At 43.2% G+C, this 14,185-nt stretch overlaps 1 protein-coding gene across 2 annotated transcripts; it reads left to right on the top strand.

Moving 5' to 3' along the window:
- Positions 1 to 923: 923 nt before the first annotated feature.
- On the top strand, positions 924 to 10,321 carry LOC140732875 (uncharacterized). Of its 2 annotated transcripts, none has more exons than XM_073055524.1 (2): positions 924 to 975; positions 8,034 to 10,321. In XM_073055524.1, exon 2 carries the CDS (start codon positions 8,509 to 8,511, stop codon positions 9,628 to 9,630), a length of 1,122 nt encoding a protein of 373 aa, XP_072911625.1. In that variant the 5' UTR covers positions 924 to 975; positions 8,034 to 8,508; the 3' UTR covers positions 9,631 to 10,321. The 2 variants fall into 2 exon arrangements, with proteins under 2 accessions (XP_072911625.1, XP_072911626.1); XM_073055525.1 differs by lacking the exon at positions 924 to 975 and adding an exon at positions 4,530 to 4,605.
- Positions 10,322 to 14,185: the final 3,864 nt, after the last annotated feature.

Raw genomic sequence — 14,185 nt, 5'->3', positions numbered from 1 at the left:
TCAGCCCTGGGAAAAAGCCTCTGGCTATGCACACGACCAATGCCTCTTATCATCCTATACAACTGCATGAATTTCCTTCATGCTTCTCTCCTGTCTGAATAAGACTGTGGTTTTGACGTCCTTCAGGGCTCTGGATGAAGTTGGTTAAACTCCTCCTTTCCCACTCTTTTCAACATTTTGTGTCATTTTCACTCATTTCAAAGGACTGTGCCTCAGACAGCTGGGTTGTTGCAATGTGCCCCTAAAGTCTGACAGCAGACTACTGAGTGAATCTTCCATGGAGCAGAATCAGAAGCCAAGGAGTTATCAGCCTGAGTCAGGGCTTTGGGGCTCCAGAAAGAGATGGGACCTAGAGTTTACAAGGAGGAGTAGGAAAAGGAATCAAACATTAGGATGTGGCTACAACTGAAAGATCAAACATTTTGGAACAGTTTGATTGTAAAAAAAAAGGTGGTTATTTTTTGCAAAATACTGGAGGAAATCAACAGATCAGGCCGCAAATGTGGAGAGGGATAAATAGACAACGTTCAGGCCGAAGCCCCTTCAGCATGCTTAGACTGTGTACTCCTCTGCTTAGCTGCTGCCTGAACTGCAGAGTTCCTTCAGCATTTTGGGTGTGTGTGTCTCTGTATTTCCAGCCACTGCAGAATCTCTTGTGTTTTATATCTACATTTGTAAGAAGATTGTACTTTGGCATTAGATGCAGGTTGATATTGAGTATATTGTTTATGTGAGCCGCTTTCTGCGTTAAAAAAGCTGGTGGATTTTCTATACACACAAAAGAAAACTGAGGTATGGACATGGAACCGGTGCTTGCTGAAATTTTTAATGGTACCGTGATTACCCAGAAATCTCTGCGTTAAAAAGTTCGCCGTCGCCGAAGCTTCGATCAAATGCGCAGGCGTCAGAATTGTGACGTTGCCGAATATCACGCCTGCGCACAGTACACAAAAGGCCTGAGGATGTGGACTGCAGGTAAAAACGGGTTTCCTGCGAGGAGGAGGAGGAGGAGGAGGGGGAGGAGGAGGAGGAGGGGGAGGAGGAGGGGGAGGGGGAGGAGGAGGGGGAGGGGCAGGGGCAGGGGCAGGGGCAGGGGAAGGGGAAGGGGAAGGGGAAGGGGAAGGGGAAGGGGAAGCGAGTAGCGGTTAGCGATTAGCGATAAGGGAGGTTTGAACACCGACTGAGGGACGATTGCTCTGAACTCCGGGTATTGTGGCCCGCAATCCCGGGACAGTCCTGGACGATCCGCACACGGGCCCCGGGGAGCTTCCGGCTGATGAGGGAATGGATCTCTCAGACAGAGCTGAGCTCCAGCTGTCTAAATGCAAGGATTAGGAACTCGGAGAAAGGGAACAAAATCTCTTACATCAACAGTTGAGAAAATCACCTTTTTTTTTACCTCCCATCACAAACAAGAGAAAATCTGTAGAGAGGGCACAGTTTTAAGGGGCTTGGAAGTAGGTACGTAGAAGATGTCAGGGAGTAAGTTTTTTTCACCATTGTCCTACTGAGAAAATCACAAACAAGGAAAATCCGGAGATGCTGGAAATCCAAGCAACACACACAAAATGCTGGAGGAACTCAGCATTAGTACTCTTTTCCATAGATGCTGCCTGGCCTGCTGAGTTCCTCCAGCATTTTGTGTGTGTTGCTTGTTCCACCTCTTCTTGTTCTGAACTTTTGTACAGGTGAGGACATGTTTTGACCCATTCTCTCTGGGTTCATAATGATATCAAACACCTTTGCCCTGGGCAACAAGTAGCTTTCACATCACAAATGTGCCAGACTCCAATGAGACAGACTATTGCCCTTCCCTTCATATTTATTGGCATTGTCATCACTGAGTTCACCACCGTCAGTCACCTGTGCGAGTGGTCAGGGGAAATATTTATGTACAATACAGAAACTGGTTTTACCTGTGTGTATTGTGGCGATGCAAAAGTTGCTGGAGAATTTGCAAGTGGGAAGAGGTGGAGTGATATTTGGAAATTTGACTTTTTAAAGCGGCATTTAGTAAGCAAATCAGATATGGACAGTGTGCAAAAGCTCTGGTGAGAAAATCCTTCATTACCCACTACAGGCCTGCTACATAGGTTGTGTGAGAGTGCAGATGAACTCAGTCAAACCCAGGGGAGAGCAAAGTTCTTATTGACAAGTGAATTGCTAGCTGTTGAAATGAATACCTGTATATATAAAATGCAGAGTGCACATGTTGTTGTCACCATGCAAAAAAAATGCACAGCACAAGATTTTTATGCATACTGGTCATTACAAATTAGAGGGAACATTGGTGGGAAGGTGGGGAGACCTCCAGTGTCTCTGATGCCCTCACCTGCAAGATATGCATCCAGCTGCACTTTAAGGAGTTGAAGCTGGAAATGGATGAATTCCGGATCATCCAGGAGTTAGAACCATAGAACATTACAGCACAGAAACAGGCCTTTTGGCCCTTCTTGGCTGTGCTGAACCATTTCTCTGCCTAGTCCCACTGATCTGCACCTGGACCATATCCCTCCATACACCTCTCATCCATGTACCAGTCCAAGTTTTTCTTAAATGTTAAAAGTGATCCAGCATTTACCACTTCATCTGGCAGCTCAGCCCACCCTCCCACCACTCACTGTGTGAAGAAGCACCCCCCCATGTTCCCTTTAAACTTTCCCCTTTCACCCTTAACCCATGTCCTCCGTTTTTTTTTCTTCCCTGGCCTCAGTGGAAAAAGCCCGCTTGCATTCACTCTATCCATACCCATCATAATTTTATCTACCTCTATCAAGTCTCCCCTCATTCTTCTACACTCCAGGGAATAAAGTCGTAACCTATTCAACCTTTCTCTGTAACTCAGTTTCTCAAGTCCCGGTAACATCCTTGTAAACCTTCTCTCACTCTTTCAACCTTATTAATATCCCTTCTGTAATTAGGTGACCAAAATGGCACACAATACTCCAAATTCAGCCTCACCAATGTCTTATACAAACTCACCATAACATTCCAACTCTTATACTCAATACTTTGATTTATAAAGGCCAATGTACCAAAAGCTCTCTTTACGACATTATCTACCTATGACGCCACTTTTAAGGAATTATGTATCTGTACTCCCAGATCCCTCTGTTCTACTGCACTCCTCAGTGACCTACCATTTACCTTGTATGATCTACCTTGCTTTTTCCTTCCAAAGTGCAGAACCTTACACTTAGGCCACCCATCCCATGATCCTTTCCGTTCTGTAGCTCTGTATCCCTTTTGCCAATCACCTTTCCGGCTCTCAGCTTCACCCCACCCCCTCCGGTCTTCTCCTATCATTTCGCATTTTTCCCTCCCCCTCCTACTTTCAAATCTCTTACTATCTTTCCTTTCGGTTAGTCCTGACGAAGGGTCTCGGCCGGAAACGTCAACAGCGCTTCTCCCTATAAATGCTGCCTGGCCTGCTGTGTTCCACCAGCATTTTGTGTGTGTTGTTTGAATTTCCAGCATCTGCAGATTTCCTCGTATATACCTCACACTTGTCTGTATTACACTTCATCTGCCATTTTTCCAGCTGGTCCAGATCCCTCAGCAAGCTTTGAAAACCTTCCTCACTATCCACTACACCTCCAGTCTTTGTATCATCAGCAAATTTGCTGATCCAATTTGTCACGTTATCTTCCAGATCACTGAATCTTCCTAACTAACTTCCTATGCGGGACCTTGTCAAAGACCTTACTGAAGTCCATGTAGACAACATCCACTGCCTTCCCTTCATCCACTTTCCTAGTAACCTCCTCGAAAAACTCTGATAGATTTGTTAAACATGATCTACCACGCACAAAGCCATATTGACTCTTCCTAATAAGTCCCTGTCTATCTAAATACCTGTAGATCCTATCTCTTAGTACTCCTTCCAATAATTTACCTATTACTGGCGTCAAACTTACCGGCCCATAATTTCCCAAATTACTTTTAGAGCCTTTTTTAAACAACGAAACAACGTGAGCTATCCTCCAATCCTCCGGCACCTGACCCGTGGATACCGACATTTTAAATACATCTGCCAGGGCCCCTGCAATTTCAACACTAGTCTCCTTCAAAGTTCGAGGGAATACCCTGTCAGGTCTTGGGGATTTATCTACTCTGATTTGCCTCTGAGTTGGAGGGTGGAGGTAGATATGACATGAAGCGAGGTGAGGTACACCCAAGATGCAGAACACAGGAAACTGGGTGAGAGTCAGGAAGGGGAATGAGGTTAAATAGCCATTGCAGAGTACTCTTGTGGCCATCCCACACAACAACAGATGGACCACTTTAGACACTGCTTGGGGTGGTGAGATTACCTGACAGTGGAAGGTCAAAGGGGTGATATGTGATTCATTTGTTTGGGGAACAGAACTAGAAGGGGACTAATATCCTAGTGGTAAGGTGCTCATGCCACCTTGGCATGAATTAATCAGTCTGATGGCCTGGTGGAAGAAGCTGTCCCAGACCTTGTTCTTCCTGGCTTTTATGCTGCGGTACAATTTCCCGGATGGTAGCAGCTGGAACAGTTTGTGATTGGAATGACTCGGGTCCCCAGTAATCCTTTGGACTCTTTTTACACACCTGTCTTAGTAAATTTCCTGGATAGTGGTAAGTTCACATCTACAGATGTTCTGTTCCCAAAACTCACGAATACTCCATCATCCCTTTGGCTTTCCTCTCCCAGATCAAAAAACAATCAGAATCGAGTTTATCACTGACATGTATCCTGAAACTTGTTAACAGCAGCAGTTCAATCCAATTCATAATAATAAAAATAAATCAATTGTATTCATTATTCTTTATCAAATATAATTGATTAAATCTTTTGCTAAAAAATGGATATAATGTATATTTAAAAAGTGAGGTACTGTCCAGGGGTTCAATGTCCATTTAGGAATCAGAAGACAGAGAGGAAGAATCTGTTCCTGAATGGCTGAGTGTGTGCCTTCAGGCTTCTGTACCTCCTACCTGATGGTAACAGTGAGAAAAGGGCTTGCCCTGCGTGCTGGAGGTCTTTAATAATGGACACTGTCTTTCTGAGACACCGCTCCTTAAAGATGTCCTGGGTACAGGTTTCCCCTGCTAAAGGTAGAGCGTTCCTATGAAACTGTGTGTAAACCAAAATGTCGTAAAGCAAAGAAGCAAGTACCGTTCATGGGAAAAATTGGTGAGCGTTCCCAGACCCAAAAAATAACCTACCAAATCCAACCAAATAGCACATAAAACCTAAAATAACACTAACATACAGTAAAAGCAGGAATGATATAAATACACAGCCTGTATAAAGTAGAAATAATGTATGTACAGTGTAGTTTCACTTACCATAATTTGGAAGATTGAGCCAAAACCGATTTGTAGACAAAAATGGGCAGGTACACACATGCACACGTACACACATGCACACGTACACATGCACACGTACACACATACACACGTACACACCTGCCCACACAGGGCTTCATGGTCATGGTAGTCTTTCTCAGGGTAAACACAAGTTGAAAGCGGGCATCTTTTTTCCGTAAAAGCGAAAATGCTCTTTCAGTTAGCAAAAACAGGTACTATTGCAGGTCTTTCATAAAAGCGAAATGTCGTAAAGCGGGGGACACCTGTACTTTGTAGGCTAGTACCCAAGATGGAGCTGACTAAATTTACAACCCTTTCTACAGACAAGGAGGTGCATTTCAGGTACAGGCAGATAGAAACAAATGAGGCAGTTATGAAGTATAAGAAATTCAAGTGAACATTTATGAAAGACAAGGTTGAGGGTGCCCCAGCAGATAAGCTGAAGGAGAATCCTCGGGGATTCTGCAGGTATGTTAAGAGCAAAAAGATTGCAAATGACAAAATCTCTCTAGAAGATCGGAATGGTAATCCATATGAGAAGACAAAAGAGATGGGGGAGATTTTAAATATATTTTTGCATCTGTGTTTACTCAGGAGACGGACACAGAGTCTATAGAAGTGAGGCAAAGCAGCATCAACTTCATGGACCCTGTATAGATTACAGAGGTGGAGGGGTTTGATGTCTTACGGCAAATTAGCATGGATAAATCCCCAGGCCCTGATAAGTTGTTCCCTAGGACCCTGCGGAAGACGTGCAGGAATTGTCGGGGCCCAAGCTCAGATATTTAAATCATCCTTCGTGATAGCTGAGGTACTGGAGGATTGGAGGACAGCCAATGTTGTTCCACTGTTCAAGAAAGGCTCTAAAAATAAACTAGGAAATTATGGCTCGGTGAGCTTGACATCAGCAGTGGGAAAGTTCTTGGATCGTCTGTGCAGGAACTGGATATGTAAGTATTTGGATAGATGTGGACTGACTGCACATAGGTTTGTGCGTGGTAGGTCATATCTAACTAAGTTATCAGGAAAGTGGATGAAGGCAAGGCAGTGGATGTTGTCTACATGGACTTTAGCAAGACACTTGACAAAGTCTCATATGGGAGGTTGGTCAAGAAGGTTCAGTCACTCAGTGCTCAAGATGAGATAGTAAATTGGATGAGACACTGTCTTTGGGAGAAGCCAGAGTGTGGTAGCAGATGGTTGCCTCTCTGACTGGAGGCCTGTGACTAGTGGTGTGTCTCAGTAATCAGTGCTGGATCTGTTGTTGTTTGTCATCTATATCAGTAATCTGGATGATAACATGATTAGCTGGATCAGCAAATTTGTGGATGACACAAAGACTGGGAGTGTAGTGGTCTGTGAGAAGACTATCCTGGCTTGCAGTGTGATCTGGACCCGCTGGAAAAATGGGTTGAGAAATGGAAAATGGAATTCAATACAGACAAGTGTGAGGTGTTGCACTTTGGTAGGACCTACCAGGGTGGGTCTTACACAGTGACTGGTCGGGCACTGAGGAGTGTTGTTGAAGAAAGGGATCTGGGAATACAGCTCGATATTTCACTGAAAGTGGTGTCACAGTTCGATAGGGACGGAAAGAAAGGTTTTGGCTCATTGGCCTTCATTAACCAAAGTTCTGAGTACAGGTGATGGATGTTATGTTGACGTTGTACAAGACATCGGTGAGGCCTAATTTGGAGTATTGTGTGCAGTTTTGGTCACCAACCTACAGGAAAGATTTAAAAGAGTTAGAGTTCAGAGGAAATTCACAAAGATGCTGCCAGTTCTGCAGGACTTGGGTTATAAGGAGAGATTGAACAGGTCTGGGGCTTTATTCCTTGGAATGTAGAAGATTAAGAGGAGTTTTGATGGAGGTTTACCACAATTATGAGGGGTATAGAAGGGGTAAATGCAAGCTGGCTTTTTCCACTGAGATGGGGTGGGACTACAACCAGAGGTCATGGATTAAGGGTGAAAGGTGAAATGTTAAGGGAAACATGAGGGGAAACTTCTTCACACAGATGATCATCCGGGTGTGGAATGAGCAGCCAGCACAAGTGGTGCAGGTGAGCTCAATTGCAACATGTTGGAGGTTTGTATATGTACCTGGATGGTAGGGGTACGGGAGTAGAAAGTTTAAATAGCTCGGCACCAACTAGATGGGCCAAACGGTCGGTTTCTGTGTTGTACTTTTCTATGACTGTGACAAGAACCTTAAATAATACTAACATTCACTCGAATTCCTTTTAACAGCTGTGCTGACTAACCATATATCTAAGTAGGAGATATTAACATGGTGTTAAAACTGTGGCACTTTAACAGTACATAACTGAAAATCCCAGCTGCACATTAACAAAGGCTATTTGTGTGTGAGTGTTTCAGTTACTGTGAGGCCTGAAACCCATGCAGCTCAGTGGGGACAGGGAATAATACCAATGGAGAGAGTCAAACTGAGCCAGGTCACAGATTGGAGATGGCAGAAATGCCCAATTCTTATAGAGACAGGAAGAGCATCAGAGAGTTTAATGGTCATTCCAGATACCAGCACTGTGCCCAGTTAGAAGATGATTTCTCTCTCCAACTTGGGTTGAACCTCACTGTAACAGTGTGACGTCAGATTACACCTCGACAACTGAAGTGATCTCATCTGAAATGTTGTCCTTCACCCATTGATGGATTTTGTAAATCTTTTGCAGGTGAAAAATGACACGGAATTCATCTACAGGAATCTCGAACACAACACGCCAGTTTTGCTGTCTCTGTCCAGATATTTAAGAAGTGGAGCAAGGGATTCACTCGATCATCCTTCCTACTCAGACTGTGGAGGGGGATTCACTCGATCATCCTTCCTACTCAGACTGTGGAGGGGGATTCACTCGATCATCCTTCCTACTCAGACTGTGGAGGGGGATTCACTCGATCATCTGACTGACTGGCATGCCCATCAGTTTTACACAGGGGGGACCCATTCACCTGCTCAGATTGTGGGAATGGATTCACTCGGTCATCTCAACTGAAGGTACATCAGCAAATTCACACTGGGACAAGGCCATTCAACTGTTCTGTGGGTGAGAAGGGATTCAGTCGGTCTTCCCACCTGTGGTTCACACTGGGCAGAGGCTGGTCATCTGCTGAATTTGTGGGGAAGGATTCACTCGGTCATCTGACGTAATGGCTCACCAGCGAGTTCACACCGGGGAGCTGCCGTTCACCTGCTCAGACTGTGGGAAGGGATTCACTAAATCATCTCAGCTACTGAGACACCAGTCAGTTCACACTGGGGAGAGGCCGTTCACCTGCTCAGACTGTGGGAAGGGATTCACTCAGTCATCGGACCTACTAAGTCATCAGTCAGTTCACACTGGGGAGAGGCCGTTCACCTGCTCAATCTGTGGGAAGAGATTCACTCACTCTTCCACTCTACAGAGACATCAGCGAGTTCACAGTAGGGAGAAGCTGTTCACCTGCTCAGTCTGTGGGAAGGGATTCACTTGCTCATCCCACCTACAGAGACACCAGCGAGTTCACACTGGGGAGAGGCCATTCACCTGCTCAGACTGTGGAAAGGGATTCGCTCAGTCATCCACCCTATTGGCACATCAGTCAGTTCACACTGGGGAGTGGCGGTTCACCTGCTCAGAATGTGGGAAAGGATTCACTCAGTCATCCGACCTACTAGCACACCAGTCAGTTCACAGTGGGGAGTGGCCTTTCAACTGCTCAGACTGTGGAAAGGGATTCACTCGGTCATCTGCCCTGTTGGCACACCAGCAAGTTCACACTGAGGAGTGGCCTTTCACTTGCTCAGAATGTGGAAAGGGATTCACTCGATCATCTCATCTGCAGAGACATCAGCGAGTTCACACTGGAGAGAAGCCGTTCACCTGCTCAGTTTGTGGGAAGGGATTCAGTCAGTTATCTTCACTACAGAGTCACCAGCGAGTTCACACTGGAGAGAAGCCGTTCACCTGCTCAGACTGTGGAAAGGGATTCACTCACTCTTCCACCCTATTGATACACCAGCGAGTTCACACTGGGGAGAGACCATTCAGCTGCTGTGAATGTGGGAAAGCATTCGCTCGGTCATCTCATCTGCAGATACACCAACGAGTTCACACTGGGGAGAGGCCGTTCACCTGCTACGAATGTGGGAAGAGATTCACTCGGTTATCTCATCTACAGACACACCAGCGAGTTCACACTGGGGAGAGGCCGTTCACCTGCTGTGAATGTGGGAAGGCATTCACACGATCATCTGTTCTACTGAAACACCAGCGAGTTCACACTGGGTAGAGGCCGATCTGCTCAGACTGTGGGAAGAGAGTCTCTCAGCCATCTCCACCAAATGTGCATCATTGAGTTCACACTGGGGAGAGGCTGTTCACCTGCTGTGAATGTGGGAAGCGATTCACTCGGTAAATCTAACCTTGTGACACACCACCGGGTTCACACTGGGGAGAAAGTTTCAATAAGCTGCATACTGGATATTTGTCCGTCACCGTTGCTGAATGCAATTTCGAGAGTGACTGTCGGTGCTGAACTCTGCAATTATTGCTGCTGCTCACCACACCCAGTTCTGCACCCTGGTCACTGGGCACGGGAGGAGTTTCTTCTGCTGCACATTCACCTTTAATGGGACTGGAGTTTAATAAGAGTCAACTCAGGCCGGCTGGACCTTACCAATGACTCAGTTCCACAACAGTCCTTTTAAATCCTCCCCTGTTGTTCCCCTCTCGCTCTCCCTGTGGTGATGGGTTCCAAACAGTCACCACTCTGGGGGTGAAGAGGTTTCCCTTGAATTCTCTGCAGACTGAAGAAGTCGAGCTGACTGCAGTTCTGTTTCAGATGTTCTTCGCCCCTCTAATCTCTGGGCTGAGGAAGAATGACATTCGTAGTTAACCTCCTTAATCACAACTCATTTTCACATTATGGGTCATTTTCTCTGCTTCTAAACGATTGTTAGAAAACACCCCTGTCTTCTAAAGACCGAAAACAGAATGGGAAACCATTAGTTGGATGTTCAACGGAGCAGGGTCAGAAACCAGAGGCGGGTCTGCACAGGACAGAGTTTGGGGCTCTGCACGATGGTCGGGGTAAGAACGTATGATGAGGAGAAGGGAATCAGCAGCAGGGCGTGGCAACGAATGACAGAGTAGCAACATTTGGAAGCTGATTAACAGAGAAAATCTTTCGTTTGCCTGACTGATGACACAAACAATACCTGTGGTGAGGTGCTCCACTGGTCGAGGAACATGTGTGTGTTGGGAATGGTTTTAGCTATTGAGGGAGTTGATCCTGCTTGTTTATCCTGTAATATTATATCTGGATGGTTATTATGGATTGTCCTATCTGAAATAATGTATTGATTGTCATATAATTTGTATGATTTTGACTCTAAAACTGATCAGGCTTGAATTTATGGTGCCTTTATGAAGTGATGGAGGGCATTCACGAGTTTGTATTTTAAAGCAAGGTTCTGGTGAATGATATTTGCCACTTGATTGTACCTGTGTAAGTAATCAGATTGAGTTAAACTCTGCAGGATTCTGGAATGTGTTGGATTGTGTCTGGTTTCTCCTGGCATTTTCTGCAATTACTGCCTTGTTTGTTTGTATTTCATGTATTTTCAATTTTTTTTTCCTGTTGTTAACCACCTTGTCCTGTATTTCTGTAAGGAACCCCTCTGTTTCTGGGAAGAGGTCTCCAACTCTCTGTCAGGTGCTCGATGCTTCCCTGTCACCATCTCGTCTGCTCAGATCGTTGGGATGTCTCCCATGGAGGGTTATACTCATTCCACTGGTTAATGTTTTCTTCCATAGTGATGATTCATTTTTCTGAGTTGGTCTCTCATTTAGGGTTTCTGGTCTGTATTTCTTATCACGATTGCATATACACACATGGAGTGCTGAATCCTGGTTATTTTTGATGAAAATATATACTTAGAAATGTTATCTATCCCATTCTTTAAAAACTGAATCGGTCATCGAAGGTTTTAAAAAAATATTTAGGACAAATTTGACTAGACAAAGAAAATCTCAATAGACCAAAGAATTTCCTAAATTGTACCCCAGATCCTCAAAGTATGTTTAACTATCAAATTTTCAGTTAATTTACTAAAAAGATAAAGGGAGTGAGGATCTGAGAAGAGAAATAATATAAAATTTATTGACATAGTTAGCTTCTAAAGAAACCCTTATTTCTCATGGTAAATTTAATATACCCAAAACGTAAGATTTCATATATTGACTGCGCAATAATAAAACCTAAAATTTGGTAAAGGTAAACCTCTATTCTTCTTAGATTTTTGAAGATGAATTTTATTTAGTTGAGAATGTTTGTTTTTGCATATATGAGAAGATATAGTTGAATCGACAGAATAAAAAAGAATTAGGAATAAAAAGAGGATAGATTGGGTATTAAATGATTCCAGGATTTGTTTGTTGGAGGAAGTCTTCTTTTGTTTGAGCAAATGTCAGCTAAATATAGTTTACCCAAAACTTATTTTTTTCATTATTTACAAATTAGAGACTTTCTGCATTCTCAACTATATACATTTCCTACAAGTTCTGATAAGGACTTACTAGATGTAATTTTTAATTTGAAACCTTTTTATAATGGTTCAATATCCAATATTTATGGTATGTTGCTAGGAATGAGAAACGTTCCTACAGACAAAATTAAAAATCTTTGGGAACAAGATTTACAGACATCAATTTCTGAGGAAACTTGAAATGAAATTTTTAAATTGGTGAACACTTCATCGTCATGTGCCCATCATTCCCTTTTACAATTCAAAATGGCTCATAGAGCTCACGTGTCTAAAGATCAGCAATCTCGATTTTATTCGGATATATCCCTGTTCTGTTAGAGATGCAATACAGTAATGGAGAAGGTTCATTAATTCACATATTTTGGATAGATTCTGGAAGGAAGAAGTTTTATCTGACTGTTGTGTGATTTTTTTTTCATGTGTGTTATTTCTCTTCCACTTTCTGTCCAGGCTGGTCCAAGGTAGGGTTTGAATGTAAATAGTATGTTCTAATGTTTTCTAAAGTTCTCATTTATCTTTGTAAATTTTACTGATTGAAATGGGACCAAGATATTTTTATTCAAAATGGTGAATGTCGGTATTGATGAAAGTGTTTATTGTATTTGCTAACTATTGAGCTCTGTTTGGCAACTTTTTTAAGCTTTGAACTAAATTCTGTCAAAGGTTTTCCCTATTTCACACTACTTTCTATTTTCTTTGCTTGTTGATATTCCAGATATGTGGGTGTCAAGAGTCTCGATGAAGGGTCTTGGCCCGAAATGTTGATTCCCATCCATAGATGCTGCCTGACGTGCTGAGCTCCTCCAGCACTTTGATAGATAGATAGATAGATACTTTATTCATCCCCATGGGGAAATTCAACATTTTTCCAATGTCCCATACACTTATTGTACCAAAAACTAATTACATACAATACTTAACTCAGTATAAATATGATATGCATCTAAAATCACCCTCTCAAAAAAAGCATTAATAAATAGCTTTTAAAAAGTTCTTAAATAGTTTACTAAAATACATTGAATGGAAACTTAAGCTCAGTCATAACCCCGGCACTTTAACATATATTTGTGTGTAGTTCTGTAGATTGCTAGAAGCTGCAGGTCCTCTAGTTTGCCAGATACTTATGTTTCTTGAAAGAACAAGCGGTAGTGGGGTTGTGTTGCTCTGTTGGTAAAATATTAAATAAAATCATTAGAAAGAGGTGGCATGGGTTGGAAGGTGTAGATTCTGTGGGTAGAATTAAGGACAGCAAATGTAAAAAAAATCCCAGATGGGAATTGTATAGAGACCTCGAAACAGTAGTAAGTATGTGGTCCACAAATTACAATGGGAGATAGAAAATGCGTGCCAAAAGGGCAATGTTACAATAGTCATGGGGGATTGTCATACAGATGATTAGGAAAATTAGGATGGTGTTGGTCTGAAGAGGAGGAATTCCTAGAATGCCTACAAGATGCTTTTTTAGAGCAGCTCGTGGTTAAGCCCAATTGGTGATCAGCTATTCTGGATTGAGTGTTGTAATGAACCGGAATTAATTAGGTCACTTATGTTCAAAGAACCCTTAGAGGCAAGTGATCGTAATATGATCAAATTCACCCTGACATTAGAGAAGGAGAAGCTAAAGTCAGATGTGGAATAAAGAGAATTAGAGAGGCATGAGAGGAAAATTGGTCAAAATTGATTTGAGAAGAACACGGGTAGGGATGAAAACAGAGCAGCAATGGCTGGAATTTCTGGAAGTGATTGGGAAGGCACAAGATATACACATCACAAAGAGGAAGTAGTATTCTAAAGGTAAGGTGACAAAACCGTGGCTGATAAGAGAAACCAAAGACAACATGAAAACCAAAGAGAGGGCATAGAGCGAAAATTACTCGGAAGTTAGAGGATTGGGAAGCTTTTAAAAACCAACAGAATGCAACTAAACTAATTAAGGAAAGGATGGAATACATCGTTGAGCTGGCCAGTAATATTAGAGAGCAGACCAAATTTTTCTTCAGGTACATATTGTGAGAGGCAGAAAATGATGCTGGGGAGGTAATAATGGGGAGGGGGTGCAAGGTGATGGCAGATGAACTGAATAAGTATTGTACATCACTCTTATCTGTGTAAGGCACTAGCAGGAATATGGAATTCCCAGATGTCAGTGGTCAAAATGTGTAAAGTTATGTTACTCAGGAGAAGGTTCTTGGGAAACAGAGATGGTCTGAAGGTAAATAGGTCACCTGGACCAGATGGTGTTCACCCCAGAGATCTGAAAGAGGTGGCTGAAAAGATGTGGAGGCATTAGCAATGATC

Source organism: Hemitrygon akajei, chromosome 9 (assembly GCF_048418815.1).
Source record: "Hemitrygon akajei chromosome 9, sHemAka1.3, whole genome shotgun sequence".
In the NCBI taxonomy this organism is placed as follows: domain Eukaryota; kingdom Metazoa; phylum Chordata; class Chondrichthyes; order Myliobatiformes; family Dasyatidae; genus Hemitrygon; species Hemitrygon akajei.
The sequence above is the reverse complement of the archived record's forward strand: the minus strand, read 5'-3'. Positions and strand labels throughout refer to the sequence as shown.